This window comes from Thermomyces lanuginosus (assembly GCF_041956635.1).
Source record: "Thermomyces lanuginosus strain ATCC 200065 unplaced genomic scaffold VTN49scaffold_15, whole genome shotgun sequence".
Classification (NCBI taxonomy): Eukaryota; Fungi; Ascomycota; class Eurotiomycetes; order Eurotiales; family Trichocomaceae; genus Thermomyces; species Thermomyces lanuginosus.
Window position 1 is genome coordinate 219,385 of NW_027192349.1, and position 19,593 is coordinate 238,977.

General features: G+C 49.0%; 6 protein-coding genes across 6 annotated transcripts; 1 reads left to right on the plus strand and 5 right to left on the minus strand.

Moving 5' to 3' along the window:
• Window positions 1-341: 341 nt before the first annotated feature.
• Window positions 342-3,173, minus strand: VTN49DRAFT_324 (uncharacterized protein; the record flags this gene model as incomplete). The annotated part of the gene is made up of 1 exon (XM_069411054.1): window positions 342-3,173. One exon carries the CDS (start codon window positions 3,171-3,173, stop codon window positions 342-344), a length of 2,832 nt encoding a protein of 943 aa, XP_069271498.1.
• Window positions 3,174-4,855: 1,682 nt separating this feature from the next.
• VTN49DRAFT_325 (uncharacterized protein) lies at window positions 4,856-5,693 on the minus strand (the record flags this gene model as incomplete). Its single annotated transcript, XM_069411065.1, has 4 exons — window positions 4,856-4,991; window positions 5,043-5,345; window positions 5,393-5,496; window positions 5,556-5,693. The coding sequence occupies 4 exons, from the start codon at window positions 5,691-5,693 to the stop codon at window positions 4,856-4,858; spliced, it is 681 nt and encodes a 226-aa protein (XP_069271499.1).
• A 6,275-nt stretch (window positions 5,694-11,968) lies between these two features.
• On the minus strand, window positions 11,969-12,646 carry VTN49DRAFT_326 (uncharacterized protein; the record flags this gene model as incomplete). Its single annotated transcript, XM_069411076.1, has 2 exons — window positions 11,969-12,514; window positions 12,587-12,646. The coding sequence occupies 2 exons, from the start codon at window positions 12,644-12,646 to the stop codon at window positions 11,969-11,971; spliced, it is 606 nt and encodes a 201-aa protein (XP_069271500.1).
• An 865-nt stretch (window positions 12,647-13,511) lies between these two features.
• On the minus strand, window positions 13,512-14,202 carry VTN49DRAFT_327 (uncharacterized protein; the record flags this gene model as incomplete). The annotated part of the gene is made up of 2 exons (XM_069411087.1): window positions 13,512-14,066; window positions 14,143-14,202. The coding sequence occupies 2 exons, from the start codon at window positions 14,200-14,202 to the stop codon at window positions 13,512-13,514; spliced, it is 615 nt and encodes a 204-aa protein (XP_069271501.1).
• A 2,064-nt stretch (window positions 14,203-16,266) lies between these two features.
• Window positions 16,267-18,008, plus strand: VTN49DRAFT_328 (uncharacterized protein; the record flags this gene model as incomplete). The annotated part of the gene is made up of 6 exons (XM_069411098.1): window positions 16,267-16,278; window positions 16,409-16,467; window positions 16,548-16,701; window positions 16,760-16,847; window positions 16,906-16,977; window positions 17,032-18,008. The coding sequence occupies 6 exons, from the start codon at window positions 16,267-16,269 to the stop codon at window positions 18,006-18,008; spliced, it is 1,362 nt and encodes a 453-aa protein (XP_069271502.1).
• A 316-nt stretch (window positions 18,009-18,324) lies between these two features.
• VTN49DRAFT_329 (uncharacterized protein) lies at window positions 18,325-19,487 on the minus strand (the record flags this gene model as incomplete). Its single annotated transcript, XM_069411109.1, has 4 exons — window positions 18,325-19,056; window positions 19,126-19,279; window positions 19,338-19,390; window positions 19,455-19,487. The coding sequence occupies 4 exons, from the start codon at window positions 19,485-19,487 to the stop codon at window positions 18,325-18,327; spliced, it is 972 nt and encodes a 323-aa protein (XP_069271503.1).
• Window positions 19,488-19,593: the final 106 nt, after the last annotated feature.

Sequence of the window (19,593 nt, forward strand, 5' to 3'; positions counted from 1 at the left end):
TTTTTTTTTTTTTTTTTTTTTTTTTTTTTGTACATTCTTGAATGGTACTTTGGTCTACTCAATTTCATACAGCAAGTGGTTTTCCGTGTGAGCGTGAGAAACATGTACTCTGAATTCAGCCGGAGTGGACATGTATATGCAGAAAAAAAGAATGGAACAATTAAATGCAAGAAAGAGAAAATATGGCAAAAGCCGAAACCCTTGATCGAGATGAAATAACTTCTCCGGAATCGTTTGACCGACAACATCGTACGTCATCATGAACAAGGTTGCCTTCTTAAGACGTTGGTTGAGGGAAGAACGTTATCAACAATTCTTCCATGCAAGGGGCAAGCCCAGTTTTACACATTCCTGCTGGGATTGAACGGTCCCTGCTCCAAATCCTCCCGTCTCCCCTCCACAGAAGATCGACCTAGAAGCCGAGAACGGTGAAAAGAGGATGAAAAGCTCGGACGGGTTGAGTTGCGAGACTCAAACGACGACCGAGGAACATTGCCCTCCGAGTCAAGAAGTCCCCCGTGCGCGCGCGGCGACGCAACCGAGCTGCTGTGGCTGCCGGTCCGCACCCGTCGCATCCCCGACGCCATCGAGGCACTCTCTTCTTCTTCCCGAGCGCGCCGCTCCTCGATCTCTCGATTGGCGGTGCGCGCGACTTCTTCGAGCCGCGAGGGACCTCGACCTTCAAAGACGTCGCCCATGACATCTCCAGAGGACATCTCGGTCATTCCGAGCGAGAAGTCCACGTGCCGTCCGGGCCGCGAGGTGGACTCGCCCCGTGCACGTGCCGCAGCGACCATTGAGCCTTTCCGCAGGATCGAATGATGCTGCTGCGGCTGCTGATGGGGCGCAACGCCGCTGCTGATGCCGGTGTTCTCCGGGATATCGTCGCGCTCCTCGGCAATTGTCGCTGGTCGGCCCGACGACGACGATTCGACCGTCGGCGGCCGTGAATTATCATGCTGGCCAGATGTTGCCACAGAGTAACTTGGCGGCAAACCGTGGTACGCAACATGGTACGGGTAGTCGACGTGTGCTCCCTGCAAATTCTTGCGCGGCCCTTCGATGCCAATCTCTTGTATGGACAGCATCAGCATACAGATGAACTTGTTGCGCCGCTGCAGACGAAGACCCTCATTTTGCCAGTTGGACTTGTAGAAGAAGACCACGTTCAGTGTGATCGAATATGCTTCTGTCACGTCCCGCAGCTCTGTCAGAATGTTCGGTTGATATTCGCGATTCTCAGACCGCACGAACTCGAGCAGTCGCTGCCGAAGCGTCTCGATCTGCTCCAAAGTCGTACCGAACTTGAGCACAACCGGAACGGCCTCCGCCAATGCGCCTGAACGACGCTGGTTCAGGATGAACAGCGTGTTCAGATAACTGTTGGGAGCCTGTACGACATGGCCCTGCATCTTCTTGAACTCCGTGTACAACAACGAGATTTTCTTGACGTAATAGTCGTCTCCGGTCAGGTTGTCGCCGGTCGTTCCGTATACCGTCACACGGTCTCCAACGTCAAACGGATGTTTGATGAACACGAACACCACCGACTGCAGGAACTCCTGCGCGGTCGCCGAGAACAGCCATGAGAGCGCCAAAATTGTCGATCCGGCCGATGTTAGTACGCCCGCCGCCGACGTAGAGATCAGCGACAAGAACACCAAGATCGTGATGACGCAGACGATGAAGAACAGGACGTTATCGAGCTTCGACACGACCGAGTCCAGGTCCTTCAGTGACGCCGTGATCGACTTGCGCTCGCGTCCAATTTCGACGCACACAGCCTCCAGCTCCTCCATGGAGATGTCGCCGTTCATATCCTTGTCGAACATGGTAAAGGCGGCGTCCGCCTCTTCAGGGTTTTCGAATGCAGCCTTTAGATCACCAGCGAACACAGTATCAAATCCCTCTCGCACGAATGTTCGATACAATCGCCGAGCCAGGACTTGGCTGCCTGACGTCGAGCTCAGCAGAGTGAGCACCACCTGTTGCGGATGGGTGCTCTTTGCGACCTTTTTTCCAGTGAAATCACCGGCAACTGCGCCGGCAACATCACCGACTTTGTTCAGCGTCTTACGAGCGACCCTGGTAGCTGCGGTGGCGTAGTTCAGCGGCGTCTTAGTTCCCTCTTTTTCTGAAGACTTGTCCTCAAAGTCCTCGTCTTTCAGGGAAAGGACTTCTCGCGAGTAGGCATACAATTTGGCGAGGCTGCCGATCTGAAACTTGTTGACTTCAATACGATCCGCATAGGTCCGGGTGTGGAAGCTGATGGCGATCAACTGGATGATCAGCTTCTCGACCAAGTTCAGAATGACTCCGACAAAAATCGAGACAATGACCTTATTCATCACCATCTCCCAGTGGCGGACCCGCTTGGAACCATCGATATGGTGGTTCACCATAGTGGGGAGGAAGGAAATCTCGACGCCGAGCCACCAGAAGAAGAGTGTAGCGGGCATTTGCAGCTGAGAGCCCAAGTCCCTCCACTTCTTGGGGTTATTCGTGAAGATCGACATGATCATGCCCAGAACATATGGGATGCACTTGGCGACAAGACGGCCCGCCCACAGGGTCAGCCAGAAGATTTCCAACCAAATGCTAAACCACATGAGCTTCACATCACCGACGGTAGCATTCGGGAAGACAAGGCTCCCCAATAGCAAAGGAATGAGAATAAGGGCGACGACAGGGATAATGTAGATGATATATCGGACGAGGAAGCTCGAGCTGTGGATCTTTTTGAGCGCCCTGGCCAGACTCGTAGAGGGATTATCCGGAGTATTGTACGCGGCCGCCTTCTCATGCAATGGGTTGGTGGCGGCGTCGAATTCGTCAACGGGCTCCGAGCGCCGCGTGGAACGGGAACGATGGAGCGAGGATTTCTCGCTCTTCGCATCTTCGCGCGCTGTGTTATTGGATACGACCCTCTCCGCTTCCAGGACCGCCAATTCGTCGTCCAGTCGCAATGAATGTTCCCGGATAGCCGAGGGGGACCGCTCGCCCTTCAACGAGCGACTGGCCGATGTGTCGACCGTCAGTCCTCCGTTGGCATTCCGGCCGCGATCCTCGTCCGCGAAGGATCCCTGGTCCGAGACAGGGTGCGCGGCTGCGCTGTCCTCTGCCTGACGGGCATTGGCACGTGGGTCGTTGGCTTCGGGGTGGTTGTTCGACATGCTGGCGCCTGGCCAGTGTACTATAAATCGAATTCAGAGAATGATAATCTCAAAATATATATGTTGAAATGAACGAGAGAAGCTGATATTGAAAAGAAATCACCGGCCACAGGCCTCAAAATGAACGAATTCGAGTTATCAAAGTAGGGTAAACGAGCGAGTGATATGAACTTTTGCGGATGGAAGAGAACGAGAACAACCCACAAGTCAATGCCGTGCAGGAAGATTGGAAATAAATGGCCATCGATTCATAATAATAAAAGGTCCCAGCTCCAGCGATCTTTTTCAGATCTCGACAGAAACCACGGATTCTTCTCATCAGGCCAAGTCCAGATCTCACACTCTTCCCATGGGCAAAAAAGGGACAGGGTTGAAATTGCTTATGTCAGCAAATCTCCCTCCAATCAGAATGCGCCGACCGGAATATTTCCCGCTCAGTGCCATGTTTTGCAGACGCCACTTGGCCATGCTGTTAAGGGGCGGGGCGGGGTGGGAACTTGGCAAGTCCAGAATCCTCGGGGTGCAAGATCCCCCAGATAAGCGATCATAGTGAATTCATGAACAATATCGATCCTGTTATCTGCATCGAAATCTATAATTGGAATCTGCAGAATCAAATTCATCTTGCAGATCACACAATGTTCACTGATAGCTCCGTTTTTGTAGCTCTGTGAGCTTCAACCAAGCTCCAACAAGCTTCCCGGTTCCAACGCCTTCGAGAAAATTAAGGTTTAAACGCGCGTCCAGCACGGCACATGAAACGCCAAGTCGTCGTAGCAGATGCGGAACGTTTAATTGATCGCGTCATGATCGCCATTGCCCTATTCTCAGCTAGGGCTTAGGGCTTGAAACTATGACGGTATCCTTGCGGCTTTGATTACCCCCGTTCTGGATTGTGAATTTCCATTGAAACTTGTTTCGTTTGTGGACTTGAAGGCTTTGGCAGTTCTTCTGCTTATCTGACCAATCATGATGCAGAAGATGCTTATTCATCAGTAACTGTTTCACGTAATTACCTGAAAGATACTTGCTCATTGTTTGTTCTTGGCGTACGCGTTGTATCGGTGTGTACGGAGTAGTCAACGTTTGAATTTTTTTCTCAATCTTTGGATAGGGCCACTCCGTACCTCGGCCCAAGATCATACAAGCTCATGAATCCTGAGTCGAGACTCCGGAGTATCCAGAACATTTCGAAGGAAGCCATTTCCGTTCACTCGTTCCTGGTAGAGCCGCAGGATTCTTTCCGACGTGGTGTATTATCAATTTCACGGATGTGGTCCAACACCCTTCACGCTCCCGTATGAACTTTCTCACCCTAACAACTAGAAGTACCGAGTGCCTCAGCCCTTGAAGGATCAAACTCCGCGGCAGTGGTCCGGGGAACGTTAAATCAGACATATTTGTCGCACATTTTGAATACTTATCTCTTGTTCTATTTTCCCTATTCGAAATGCTGAATCTCTTCGCTGTTTCATTCACCAAGACAAGCATTGCATTATTCACTTGAAACAGATGAAACCGGTGTCGATCAAACGATCTATCTTCGATCATTCTACAATAGAGGCGTGCTTGACTACTCTGTGAGATCGATGGGATTCGAGCTCGTGTCATTACCACATAGGGCACTCCGACCCGTATTTCCGAACAGAAAAGCCCGAAGAGACCCGCAATCCCGTCCTCAGTTAGAGGGCATTTCGCTTATTGATGGTGGCGAGCGCTAGATGACCCAAGTCTTCTCCAAGTCTATGAATCACCATCAGCTGCTGGGTTTCCTCGCGCCAGAACAAGTTCGCCGCCCGCTTGGAGTGGCGCAGCACCCTTGATATTCCACCTCGTTACCGACTACTTAACCTCGCTCTTCAGGCTCACCTTGCGGTCTTCATCTCGAAGTCGAGATCATCAATCCCACAACATGCGTACAAAATGCTTGAGGCACATCCGGTCGCCGTAGAAGTATGACCAGTCGAAGTTATGCGACCGCAAATGCTGGGATACGGACGCCCTGAAGACGCTGGAGCCCTTTGTACACCAACGCCTCGCGCCAAAGATGGCGACGAAACTCCAGAACCGTTCCTTGCCCACAAAATGTGGCCGTACTTGAGCAGAGCGACTTTGAACGGGACACTGTGTAATCCTTCCTTATCTAAGGGCTCGAAACCCCCATCAACGGTTCTACGTATCTGCTTCCAGAGAAAGAATTTAAAATGTGCATATTCAACGGTGGGACGTTGATCCTCCTCGTCACCTCAGCCTTGCGCGTGTAGCGAATAATTCGGACCGTGCGATCCAGTATCTTGCCCTTCGCCAATCCCAGGAGACAGGCCTGTGCACAATACGGTGGTTCCCGTTCTTCGCAGGAAATATGTCAGATTCGTGCGCGACCTGAGGCGAACCGGGTGCAAAGTTCACATTGGAGCTGCGCTCCCGCCGTTCTCTGCTCTGAGCTTCAGGATGCCAGTACGAAGTTCTGTCGATCTCGGGGTAGGCTGGACACCCGAATGCCGATGACGGTGGCCTCATTTGCCAATAATACGGTTCCTGGATAAACCTCTCGAAGCTTTTTCTCTCACGTAGTCAGTTCATCATTTCCGACAGTTTCTCACTCCGCAAATGCCGAGAAGAGTCACAGGCCAGCAGAATTAAGACCAGGAACTTAGCCAATAGCTGTGCAGTGCACGGAACTCTGCGGGTGGGCTCCAATTTCCGTCCCTGGCTCCGTCAAATACTATTAGAAGACAGCCTGGTCATTCCAATCGAGTATGAGGAAACCAATTGCCTTTTACGTTGTGACAGAGCTGTATTCCAGAGTCAATTCTAAGATTTGATGAACACTCTTATGACGACGGCAGCTGTCAACCTCCCCGCGTGATGTCGGAAAAAGCCCTTCTCATCATCGGCAGGAGTTTGGAGACTCTACTCACTTCTTCCTAGTGTCCATGTTGCGAAGTTCTAGGCAGAGATGCGGGAGTGTGAGCTGGTAGGGCGTCTTGTGCTCAGCAATACAAACCAGTCATGGACTGGACGGCGCCCCGTGCTCGTGTTGAATATGCGTATCTCGGTACTCGGACCACTTTTTGCACCCGATCCAAATCATTCCTCCAACGGATCCTTGGAGATATTGCTGAGCGCATTCTCATGGCTATCGAATTCGACGTCCTCCACCAAGGTTTCATAAGCCATCCACGTCATACGTTTTCAGCTGTATGAGGATTTTGAAACTAGATCCTCCAAAGCTCTGCTTTTGATGCAGCCAATATCATGTTCGATTAGATTCTGTTTAGTTAGGTCGACCATGGTTTTTTGAGACGTCAGGGAAGGGTTAGAGTCATTCGTCGATACCCGGCCCCCCTTCCTCTTTTACGGCGAGTGGTTCTCTTATGACGCCATTGCTTATTTGCCTTTTACCGAATGATTTCCTGATCTGTCCTCGCTCCCCTGTCTTTTCGTTTGTCGGTGAAGTTGACTTTTCGTGATTCTGTTCTAGTGGACAAGGAGTTTCTTGTCCGGGTGGCAGCAGCCATTGGGTAGCAACGAGCAGAGCCGTCAGCAGAGACTAGGAGAGCCCATTCGTTGAGCAGACTTGGTGACTGTGTTCAATCTATGTCAAGCTGTTCAAGCAGGGGAAATCCACGTGAATAAAGGCGCTGTGAATATGGATGCAGAACGTACCAAATCACTGTCAAGAGTGTAGATTGCCAAATTAGGCTAGTAGGGCAAAACGGGAGTTCGGAGCTCCGAAGTGTGAATGCTGATACGACTCTCTGAATGGTCAGATTTTCAGCCACTCAGAAATTGATGGAAGCATAGGCATTATTTCATTGGATAATGTGTGAATTGACTTCATGGCTGTCCCCACTAATTGACCCACTGACCCGACTTGCCGGAACCGCTGAGCTTCAGCCATTCACCCTCATCCGGAAACCAAATCCTATCAATACTCCTCTGCTCTGCCAATAATCCTTTGGCGGATCAGACATCTACACAGACTTTTTTTCGTTATTGGCCGTTCATCTCAACTTTGGAAAGAATTGTCATGAACTGCAATTGATCAATTCAATTTCAGAGAGTTCAGAACTGATTACAAATCTGCACCAGGAGGGTCGCTCTGACCCTTCCCAATCTTCAGGATGAGCGCCTATACATGATTCTCACACTGAGAGGTACTCACCGGTGCCATAAAGTTGCCCCTTTGATTAACTCTTCAAGTCGCTCTAGCCCGTTCCATCTCTACCACAGGTTTTATCACTCAAGTAACGTTCGGATTTATCCAAGGTATCTTGTGCCCACTCCATCGGCGTATCAACTTCTCTGGTCTCTTATGGGTTATCAAGCGCTTCCACTTCGAGTAAAACAGTGCTTTTGATCTCCTACAAGGAGAAAGCGAGAAGACGCACCTCATCTCACTCGCGAAAAGCGTCAAAAGTTATCCACTGCACCTTATTCCCTCCTGATGTTGTAGTAATATTTGCCATAGTTTTGCTGGTTCGAGGAGGCTCTTCTCAGATTGCCGAAAATTGGTATCTGGTTGAATGATAGTCCTCGTCAACAAAGAACCTGACCCTTTTTTTATACAAATAATTGTGGACATTGAGTGGACTTACGACTCCTGATACGAGTATTTCGTCAGATCTGATGTTGTTGGTGTGGGCATATTTTCTTTCACGGCAAAAACTAGCAGATACGTAGTACTTACCTAGGATACAGAATAGTCATATACCCAAATGCCTTCTACAAGGAAATAAAAAAAAAAAAGTAAAGAAAAAAAAGCATCATTAAGTACTGTGACTCCCTGACGTTCCCTAATCATCAAACACAAAATTAGAACACAAATCATTCGAAAACAGGTACTCCCCTCTTTGCCAGAACTCGTTCCACTGACTCCGGACAAGGCTCTTTCAGATTCCTGAAGCGTTCTAAGTCGTCCTTGGCGCACTCGATCTCGTCTTCGTATTGTTTCAATTCCCGAATAACCTTTGAATTTCCTTCATTTTCGACAAGGCCATTACAACAGTCGTGCCAGGCATCCCAGATAGCCTCTGCCCATCTTATCTGGTTGTGGCATTCTCTTGCACTTTGAGTCCAGTGCTTGATCGATTTTTCTAGGTATTCTTCTTTAACCTTTCTCATCAACCTCCATAGTCTTCCAATTTTTTGCCACTGCTCGGTGATTACTCTGTTATAGCTGGAGTACCCATGGCCAGGGAACATGTGCTCGAACTTCATCAGGTCCGCTTCGAGAGATGGTAATATGTCGGTGGAATATTGGAAAATCATTTCGGTATTGAGAAGTTTCATGGATAGTATCCACGGCGGTATGTATGTCTTACTCCGCTCCAGTTCGTTCAGTTCAGAAAGAAGGTTGCTCGCACCGCTCAGATGCTCCTGTACCGTTTCCAGATCCCTTATGAACTGGTTCTATTTTGGTGATTGACGTTAGTACAAGAGCGTAATTTTCTTGAAGATGGCAAGAAGGCAAACAGGAATGGAAAACTTACGATATCTTCGTTGTTGGTGTGGTCCCTACCTTGGCCAACATCTCTGTTCGCCGATGCTTTCCCCGGTGTGGCCATTTTGGCACCTTTTTAAAAGGAAACGTCGTTTTCCGGGACTTAGTTATTGTCGAACGTTAGTGATATAATCTGGGAGTATCTTCAGGTGTTGCTTGTGATTGTTGTCTTCAATGGTTTTCCATGTCTAACTACTTCAACGAAGATCAAGTTAGCTCTTATTTAAACTGAGGGGACGGAATTTCATAAGGGGATCACTAGGTGGAAGATTCCGCGCTCCATGATGAATTCTCGGTGTCATTATTGACTCTTTTCTATGACTCGACGGGGATCTGCGGCGAAAGAGAGTGCGAATGACCAATACTGCCAGATGGAGAACCAGTTCAGTATGTCAGCGTTCACTCACATATGTGATTGAGAACGGTTAGAACTTCGACAGCAATGCTATTTAAATTGAGAAAGTCCCGGTGGACTGTGTTGAACAATGGAGAGGTTGTCATTGTTCTTGTATAAAGGCAACGAAAGTCAAAGTAACTCTTTGTCACACAATGCTCCTCTCCACGAATTACGAGTCAGTGTCTTCATTGACCACTGCTGTTTTTGTTGTGTCATCGTTGTCGTTTGATTCTCACTGAAGATAGCCGGATGAAACAGTAGAATATAGCCTACCTTACCAAAGTTATATGACAGAGCCTAGCCCTAATTACATATCTGTCACCTGCTCTATACGGGTTTAAATTGAGAATCAAGGCATACATTGCAATATTAAACGTTCTATAGGACTTCAGCTGCAGTATTGAAATCCTGTGATTTTTTGAATGAACACGCATGGCTCCAGAATCATGGCTTACCATTGTATATTCTTTTGATCAATCAGTCGAAGAAAACAGCTCCAAGGGTTAATCCGATATCGGTGAAGCATATGAAGCCAACCGATGTGTTTCTACTATATACTTCTATCTTGTTGAACGCCCTGCAGATTTCCTAGCGGAAGCTCTCGCTCTGATTCGCGCATTCGAAAAGTTATGCTATTCGAATGACTTGGATGATCGTTGGAAGCCAGCGAATCCATCGGTCTTTGCATAGAGAAGGAATTACAGTCTCACTCGCTCAGAAGCTCCTCATCTTTGGACGGATATGACAGAAAGCTTCATGTCAATTCAGCTTGTGAAACTGGAAGAGTTCGAATGAACCGTCTTTGACAAGAGTAATGTTGGTTGTATCTAAGTCTTACTGTTCACTGACAAATGATGACCGTCCGATTAATAATTAGTGCTACAGGGCGTAAATAACGTCGATCTAATCTTGCAACAGTTCTCTTCGTCTGCTCGTATTCGTCGTTGTTCTGATAGATACATACTCGTCATCCATAGAATTTTCCATCCAACGGATTGGGAGTTACAATAGAGGCAAACTGCAGTCTACACTTTAATTCCCAAAGGCAATGGAGCAATGTTACGTGCAAACTACCAGGTATTGTGTACCCAGCAATATTAATCCATAATAATAAAGACGAAATCGGAATCCGGATTAACTACCATAACTCCCCAGCGTTTCCCAACCACAAACAGAAAGGATTAAAGCACAAGTCATTTATAAACCTTTACTCCCCTCGACATCAGAAGACGTGTCACAGACCTAGGACAGCTCATTCTCGTGTCGTGGTAGTTTGCTAACTCTTCGCGGGCGTTAACGATCTCCCCTTTGTATTGTTTCAATTTCCTAGTTGCCTTATCGTCTCCGGCGTTTACATCGAGGCGGTTAGAGTAGTCTTCCCAGGCGTCCCAGATAGCCTCTGCCCATCTCTCCGGGTTGTCGCACTCTTTTCCCTCTTTTTTCCACACATTACTCGATTCACTTTGATATTTTTGAAGCTCTGCGATCAAACTAGTCAACGTTTTGATTTTGTCCAGCTGGCCGTTGATTACCCTCTCGTAATTGGAGTACCCAACGCCAGGGAACATCTCTTCAATCGCTTCCATTTTCTCTTTGAGAGCTGTCAATTTCTTGCTAGACCTGTGGCAAATGATTGTGACTTCCAGCAGTATCATGGATATTACCCACGGCGCCACGAACTTCTTTTTTATCTTGCAGTCGTTCACTTTGCACAGAGCTATGTTACCTCGTGTCAGGTCGTCTTGCACCGCTTCCAGTTTCTCTGTGAATTGTTTCTAATTTGGTAATATTTGTCGTTAGCGCAACAATCGATGTACTTTCATTCAAGATGTGGGCAAACAGTAACGGATAACTTACGACTTTCTTGTTGTTGGCGTGGTCCTCACCTTTGCCAACATCTTCATTCGCCGGTGCTTTCTCCGATTTTGGCATTTTGGCACTTTTGAAGGCAAACGTCGTTTTCCGGGATTTAATTATCGTTGAGCGCTGGCGATAGCATCTAATGTTATCTTCAGCTGTTGCTTTGATCGTTGTCTTCAGCGTTTTGCCATGTCTGATACTACTCCAACGAAGGTCAAGCTACTCCTATTTATCCTGAGAAAGCGGAATTTCCTGAGTGCTCATTTGATGGAAATTTTCGTTCGTTCTGATGCTCTTAGGTGCCTTCAATGACTCTTTTCTGTGACTCGACGGGAATTGTCGCCAGAGAGTTATGGATGGCCAATGTTGCCGATAAAGTGGAAAGCCGGAGTATAGGTCTCGCTCAGAGGCTCTTGAACAGTACGTATGATCGAAAACGGCCGGGAGAGGTCCGGTAGTTATACTCTTGAATTAAAGGAACCCTGGTAATCCGTACTCGTTGGACAATAAGTTTTCGAATTGTAGGTCATTGTTTGTCATTGAATAAAGGAACTATGATAGTAACTCTTTGTCCTGGCACAATTCTCTACGGATCAGAAGCTATTTCCTCAGTTGGTCACTGTCATCTTCTCCGCGTCATCAGTTTTCATTTTGATACTCGTTGAAGATGGCAGATTTACATTGGGAAAAGCAAGTTGACCGACCAGTCCAGCCATAATTTCATGCCTGATACCTACTCTGCACGCATATGATGTCCGGAATCAAGACATTCGTTACTGCATCAATTACTGCATAGGACTTTTGATGCGGAACCAGAACCTCTGTGGTTCGTCAAATGAAATCGATGGCTTCAAGACACTCACTGGTGGCTTACCATTGTCAAACTACTTGATCGAAGCAATCGAACAAATCAGCTGTCTAGCATCAATTCATGATCAACGGAATTCGAACTAGCTACCAGCAGGTACCAGGATTTACGTTTCCTAATGCTCTAACTAGCACCTTTCAGTCCATCAACCAAACGACAAAGTATCACACATCCCTGTAAATCGTTATTCCCCTCTCACGAAGAATCTGTTCCACAGTCGTTGGACAAGGTAGCCCAGCCACTTGGCGTCCTTCCAACTCATCGATTGCCTTTTTGACCCTCTCCAATTGCATATTATTTTTGCCAGGGTCGCAGAGAAGGCGCGAGTATTCCTCCCAAAGAGCCTGCGCCCAATGATTTTCATTCCGAAACCTCTTGCGCTTCTGCTTCCACTCCTTAGTAACTGCTTTTTTATGATCCGCAAGTTTGGAACACTGTCTCTGTAGTCCGTCGAGCGTTGCCGACTTTGCTCCGATTTCTTTCCTGTAGGTCGTGATTACAGAATCAGAACCACCAATTGGTCCAAGCAGCTTCACTTTCTCTTCGATCAATGACAGTTTCTCTTCGAGAATTCTGCACGAAATGTCGGCCTTGAGCAGAGTCATGGATATTCCCCATGGCGGTGCGTTCTCGGTGTTGCGGCTGAGTAGGAGATTTTGAACTATGTTCAGGTCTTGAGAAACTCTATCCAGGTCCTTTTTGATTTCGTTCTGTTCGAAGTTTTTTTTCTTTAGCACCCAAGCCGGTTCAATTTGGGTCGACATATCAGATGGATTACTTACGTTCATCTCGCCAAGCACCAAGAGGGCTTTGCCCGAAGATGCTTCCTTTGTGGTGGTCATTTTGATAGGACTTCCTCAAAAGTAGTCCGATTGCATCCCCGAGGATCATCACAAAGTACCTTCCCATCAATGACTACCTTGATGGAGGCCTAAATCTCTCTATTTATCTGCAGGGAATGGAATGTCCGCTATATGGGACATTGTGGGAAATTCCGGAATATTTGCCGAGTTTTCGTGCCAGGATGACCTTTCTATATCTGATGAAGATTTGCGCAGATTGGTTGTCAAATGGCAATATGGCCAGATCATAACAGACACGGAGTGGTAGAGTCCGTTCACAAATTTCTGAACGGGGATTTTGATGTGGATCATTGGATATAGTAGAAAAATCCTGCTGAGAATACTCCTTGAGCTGTATAGAGCAATGGCCTGAGTGTTAGTCTTTGTTCATCCTTCAAAAATACGTGGCCATTCCATGCATAAGGACTTAGTATTTTACTTGAGTGTTGCTGTCTCCATCGATTAATTCCTCGCCGTTCTGATACTCGTTGACGATGGTTAAGTTAAGACAGCTGAAGACAAATTAGACGATCAAAGTCTAGCCCTCATTCCCTAGCCAGTGCCTTCCCTATGAATTCAGTGCCTCCCCTACAATCAAAACATAGTATAATAGCATAATAGTATATAATTTATAGAACATTAGCTACGGTATTGGAGCATTTGCGGGCGAATGACCACTCATGACGTTGAATATAACCATCCTGGTTACAACATTGTGCGACTTGATCGAAGCAGTCCATGAAAGGCTACTCAATATCGATTCAGATCAACTTTGCAAGTTCAAACTTATGGGAAAATAAATCATGAGTAGATCTGTAATTTGCAACGTTTCCTAATTTCCTAATCGTTTTGGCATGAAAAGTACCTAAGGTCGCTGGCCCGCCTGCTGCCTCCTCCATAATAGATAGCCCACTGATTCTGGAATATCATTTCCTCCGGCCCCTTGGTATTCCTCCAAGTCATCCATTGCTAGTTTGACATCAGTCAACTTGCAATGAGGTTTGTTGTTGTTGAAAATACGTTCGAGTTCATCCCGGATAGCGCGCCCCCAATCATGCTGATTCTGAAAACTTTGGTTCTTCAGACGCCACTCGTTTTGTATATCCCATTCAAGCCGTACCAGCTGCGCCCGCAGACTCTTCACTAATCCTTCGAGCGCGCTCACTTTGTTTTTGACATCGTTCACGTACATATGGTACTTATCATCAAACCCTGTTGCTGTCCCGAACTTGTCCACTTTTTCTTTGAGCGATGGTAGGACCTCCACCTTGAGAGCGTGGCACTTCATGTCGGCCTTGAGCAGCGCCATAGTTACTGCCCACGGCGGTTTGTCTTCTTCTTTCCCGGAAAGATTAAGAGTGTCGCAGATGTCAGCCAGTGCTATTGAGGCCACGTGCGATTCTTTGAGAATACATTGCTCCTATTTTGTTGATTTCTTTATGTCAGCGTGCCAATCGGCATTCCTTTCCTTCCAGTTTAAAAAAGGTACGACTTGCCATCTCCAGAATGCGTCCGAGATAAGAATTCTCGGGCGATACCATCCTTCGTGTAGCCATTTTCGTACCGTTTCTCAAGCTTCATTTCTGTGTTTTCCTCCTGAACGTTCGTGTGTAACAGGATTGCTCGCGAGTGTTATCTTCGATGCTTTTCCAAGAATGAGACCGCTTCGGCGAATGTGGAGGTGTCTCTATTATAGTAAGGGATTGGACCAAACTGTAAATGTCATATGACGAGAAGCCCCGTGGTGTTCGATGAATTTCAGAAATGGATGATGCCTCATCTGTGACCAGACGGAGTTCTGAGTTAAACAGCTGGTGGACGACCCCCACATCACCGACGTTCAGAACAAGCATAGAATATATGAGAAGTCATTCTGCCGTTGCGGATCGCTACAGTATCCATCGAATTGGCAGCCATAGTTTCAATACTTTGCTGAGATGGCAAATGTTCAGTTAGGTCTCCCTCGCTGAGGGACCCTGGTTATTTTCAGGTCTTGAATTACTATCCATGATGACTTGCTACTTCGTTCTTGAAGATAGCTTGAATTGACTAGAACAACTGCAGATGACGAGCTCGACATCATGACGCATACCTCGACCAACCATGCATAGTTTTGCTTCAATTGCGGGCGGTGCTACCCATACGCCGTCACAAGAGTCAATGACGTTTTAATCGGGCGCTGCTGTTGCACAGTGTTCCTTTGTACTTATCCGTATCTAACATCTAGGAAGTACCTATATTAGCCTAGAGATCTCCTGCAAGTCAGTTGTAGGCATCCACTAGTATCCGATAGAGAGCCTGATGCTTCAAGATTGCTAGGCTTTCCCGGAGTTCAGAACATCAATGCAATAGGTTCGTTGAGCTTGCGGACGACTTGGATCACAGGGAAATTGGATGGCTTTGGAAATAGCTCTGAGGCTCTACGGAGTTAGTAACAGTATTCTGTAGTTCTCACATGTCCGACTCTGTCTAGATCATGGCAAAAGTCCATTGCCCAATCGCCAGTAAACTGTCCTGCAAATCGTACCATGAAAGCAAACGGATTGACTGGTCACAAATTGGGTGTAGAAAAATGATTCTTTAACGAAACTATTCCGGGAGAACAAGGGAGGTATTCCGACCGCTTTGATTAGCATTCAGCGTCAGTCAGTTTATCAGAAGACGAGTACCTAAGGTATCCACCATTGTCTGCTTGGCATTTGGATCTCCTCTCTAACAAGACAATGAGCGAGGATTGATCGTAGAGATTTGGAACTCCCACAGTCCAACTCCTCAGACCCTCACACCAGAATGACTACTTGTAGTTGATTTCAATTATCTTCCTCTCGTAACTTCCAGACTCGTATTGTGGTGACGATTGTTGTGGATGAGTCTTATTCAGGTACTGGCGATAGCGGCCTGACAAATGTAAATCATCCGCTCCCCTTAGGCTTATGATTTGGCAATCCCACATCCATTTGATCCCCGATCAAAGAGCCGGGAAAAACACATGGGTCTGCCACGCTGCAATCAAGACGATTTCACTGGCCAATGCCTATGCACGGTGCGTGAACTCATCGAATGTTGTCAACAGGAAATTTTTTGAGTTTGCGATTGGGGGAAAAACAAAAGTAGAACACGTGACTTGGCTCGCGATCGAATCCCAACCAGCTGGCCGGCCAGTTCCCACCGATTCTCACCTAGATTTTACATGAGAATAGAATTGGGCTCTGCTCCAAATCCATCCAGCAAGCTATGATTCTGGCTCCTTTTCTCTCAGAGAACGAAAACCGGCCCTCTGATCCGGGGATAACTCGGTGAGCCATCCCAAAAAGTCGGAGAGCGAAGGAAAAAGCCGGGTTACGGAGCTTGACCCAAACCGGTTTAGCGAGAGTGATAATCGATTCTGATTGGGCCGACGAACTTTGTTTACAACCCTCCCAAAGAGGCTAAGAGCACGAAATGCCCCTCTCCCTATTCCAGTTAATTTAGTCGGTAGCGGAGGCTAGTTCACTCACACCGTCTGTTCACGCCTCCCATTCTCCTTCGCTGTCCCAATCCTCCCCCATTATTAATTCCTTCCCCCCAAACAGCCCTTCCTCCCTACACCACCCCCATCTCTGTCGAAAAGCGTCACAACCATGCGCGGTGAGGTACGTTCATAGCTGACTTCCCTTCGCTGGCTCGCGAGCCCCTGAAGCAAAAGGCTCGTCACGCTTGCGGGCGCGATGCTTGGGGCCAAATTCAGCATCCCAAACACGGGCTAACAGGAGTGTTCTTTAGGTGTGCCATATCCACATTGGTCAGGCTGGTACCCAGCTGGGTAACAGTGCCTGGGAACTGTACGCAATCCTCGCCTGTCATGAGATCCCAATGGGAAAGGTGTCCCCCGAGATTACTGACCCAATGCTTCCTTCAACAGCTATCTCCTCGAGCACGGCCTGAAGGCCGATGGCCGCATTGACCCCGAGGCCGCCGAGAATGTTGGCGACCCCGGCGCGTTCGACACCTTCTTCAGCGAGACCTCCAGCGGGAAATACGTGCCGCGGTCGATTTTCGTTGACTTGGATCCCTCGGTATGTCTTCTACCCACGAGACATGGGCAATAGGGCACCCCTTACTGACTTTTCACAGCCCATCGATGAGATCCGCACGGGTGCTTACCGCCAGCTGTTCCACCCGGAGTACCTGATCAGCGGCAAGGAGGATGCTGCCAACAACTGTACGTGGGGGTACGGCCAGCTGGCCATATTAGTAAAGCTAACGTGATAACTTGTCAGACGCTCGTGGCCATTACACCATTGGCAAGGAGCTGGTGGACAGCGTCATTGACCGCATTCGCCGCGTGGCCGGTACGTTCCGCAATCATTCCGCGTGAGGCGTATCGGATACTAACCGATAGCTAGATAACTGCTCTTCCCTGCAGGGCTTCCTGATCTTCCACTCGTTCGGCGGTGGTACTGGGTCTGGTTTCGGTGCTCTGCTGCTCGAGCGTCTGTCGACCGACTACGGGAAGAAGTCGAAGCTGGAGTTCTCCATCTACCCGTCTCCGCGGGTCTCGACTGCCGTCGTTGAGCCGTACAACGCGGTGCTCTCCACACACAGCACCATCGAGCACTCCGACTGCACCTTCCTGGTGGATAACGAGGCTGTTTACGACATCTGCCGTCGCAACCTGGACATCCCGCGCCCGAGCTACGAGCATCTCAACCGCCTCATTGCCCAGGTCGTCAGCTCCATCACGTCGAGCCTCCGATTCGATGGCGCCCTGAACGTCGATCTGAACGAGTTCCAAACGAACCTGGTCCCGTTCCCGCGGATCCACTACCCGCTCATCTCGTACGCCCCTGTCGTCTCGAGCGACCGCAGCTCGCACGAGAGTTTCAAGGTGCACGACATCACCTTCCAGTGCTTCGAGCCCAACAACCAGATGGTTGTCTGCGATCCTCGCAACGGCAAGTACATGGCCGTCGCCCTGCTGTACCGCGGCGACGTTGTGCCTCGCGACTGCAATGCTGCCATTGCATCGCTCAAGGCCAAGTCGTCGTTCAACCTGGTCGAGTGGTGCCCGACTGGCTTCAAGCTGGGTATCAACTACCAGAAGCCGGTCCGTGTCCCCGGTGGCGAGCTCGCCCCGGTCGACCGGTCCGTCAGCATGCTGTCCAACACGACCGCCATTGCGGAGGCATGGAACCGTCTGGACCACAAGTTCGATCTCATGTACTCCAAGCGTGCCTTCGTCCACTGGTACGTCGGCGAGGGTATGGAAGAGGGCGAGTTCACCGAGGCTCGGGAGGACCTGGCTGCCCTCGAAAAGGACTACGAGGAGGTTGCCGCGGACGGCCTCGAGGGTGAAGAAGGAGAGGGAGAAGCCGAGTACTAAGCGGAACCGGCGTGTTCTGACGATGGTGTTAAAAAGCCTCTTGTCTTCACTGTTCCATATTCCGTTTAATTCTGAGTTCACTGTTCCCGGTTACCCCTGTGTCCTTTCCTTTTTATATTCTGAAGACAACCCCTTGTGTTCAGCGTTCCTGTAGCTGTTTTTTTTGTTCCCCGTTTTGACGACAGATTGAGTACTATGGATAGTCACAGGAACTAGACAAAAAAAAGAAAAGGTTTCGTGATTAACGGTCTATAATTATTAAATTTACTACTGTAGACACCACTCTATCGTACAATTTGCGAATATAGAAGGCACTTTAAATCCCTCTTGAACTGCCAGTGTCCCTCGAACGGAACTCACGGATGACCTTCAACGCCCGCTCATACGTCCACATGGTGACCGCACTAGCGGGAGCCGCCTTGATCAGACTAACCGTCAACCCACGGTACAATCCCCTCACGCCTTGATTACGTAGAATGACGGCAATCGTGCGGAACACGCCGCTATACTCGGGAATATTCCGATGCACGTACCGCGCCCGATGCGGGCCCTGGACCTGCAACCGCTTCCTCACCAGATCGAGCGGGAACACCCCCGTTTTTGCCAGCACGCTTGCTACGACTCCCGCCGCGGCGTCGCCGGTGCCGAAGGGGAGGTCCCCGACTTGGCTGATGACGGGCCGCAGCGTCTCGTATGTTGCGAAGAAGAGACCCATGTAAGGAATGATTTGTCCCACGGCGGCGGAGCAGCCACGGAAGAACCCGCGCGGACCTTCGTTCTGGGTGATGTCGAGTACGGCGCCACGCAGGGAAGAGTAGATGCGCTCGTTACCCTGCGCGGCGAAGCGTGTGCGGAGCAGGTCCAGCGGGTATGTCGCTGCGGTGGCGACACCGCCAGCTACGGCGCCGGAGATGAAGGATTCGGTCCATGAGGGGAGCCGGCGAGGGAGGTGCGAAAGGGCTTGTGTTGTTGTGCGGTAGGCGGCGAATTGGACGCCTCCGTAGCAGATGTAGAGGAGTTCGGCGGGGATGTTGCCTTTCCATAGGCCCTGGAATTTCGAGTTCCTGGTTAGACCGAAAGGGGGTTTCGCGGAGGATTCGGGTTATGCCCTGCTCACCGTAATGCCCTCCTCCCGGATAATGGTGCGGGCGGTACGTAGCGTGCCCTTGTATATCGGTCCTTGGATTCCCTGAATTGATGTCGGGTCCGAGAGCGAGTGAATCTGCAATTGGAGCCGGATCTTGATTACATCGAGCGGCGCGGTGCAGAAGCTGCAATTCTGGCCCGTCAGAACTGTCCAACAAAGCAAAAGCAGGAATAAATTCTCACCGGGATACTAGGCCAGCTATGCCCCCTGCAAGAACCGCTTCCGTCCTCGTGCCCTGTAAGAAGAATATGAGCAAACCGTGGGTTGATTGAAATCAGAGCTTTTTTGCTGTCACGGACCTCATCTTTTAGGTGTTCGCCCCCGGCAGACATGCATATAGTGGTTGTTTTACAACAGACGATATGAAGTTGGCATCGAAGCGGCGAGAGAGAAAGGAAGAATGACAGAGCAATAATCTGAATGAGACCAGCTGTTTAA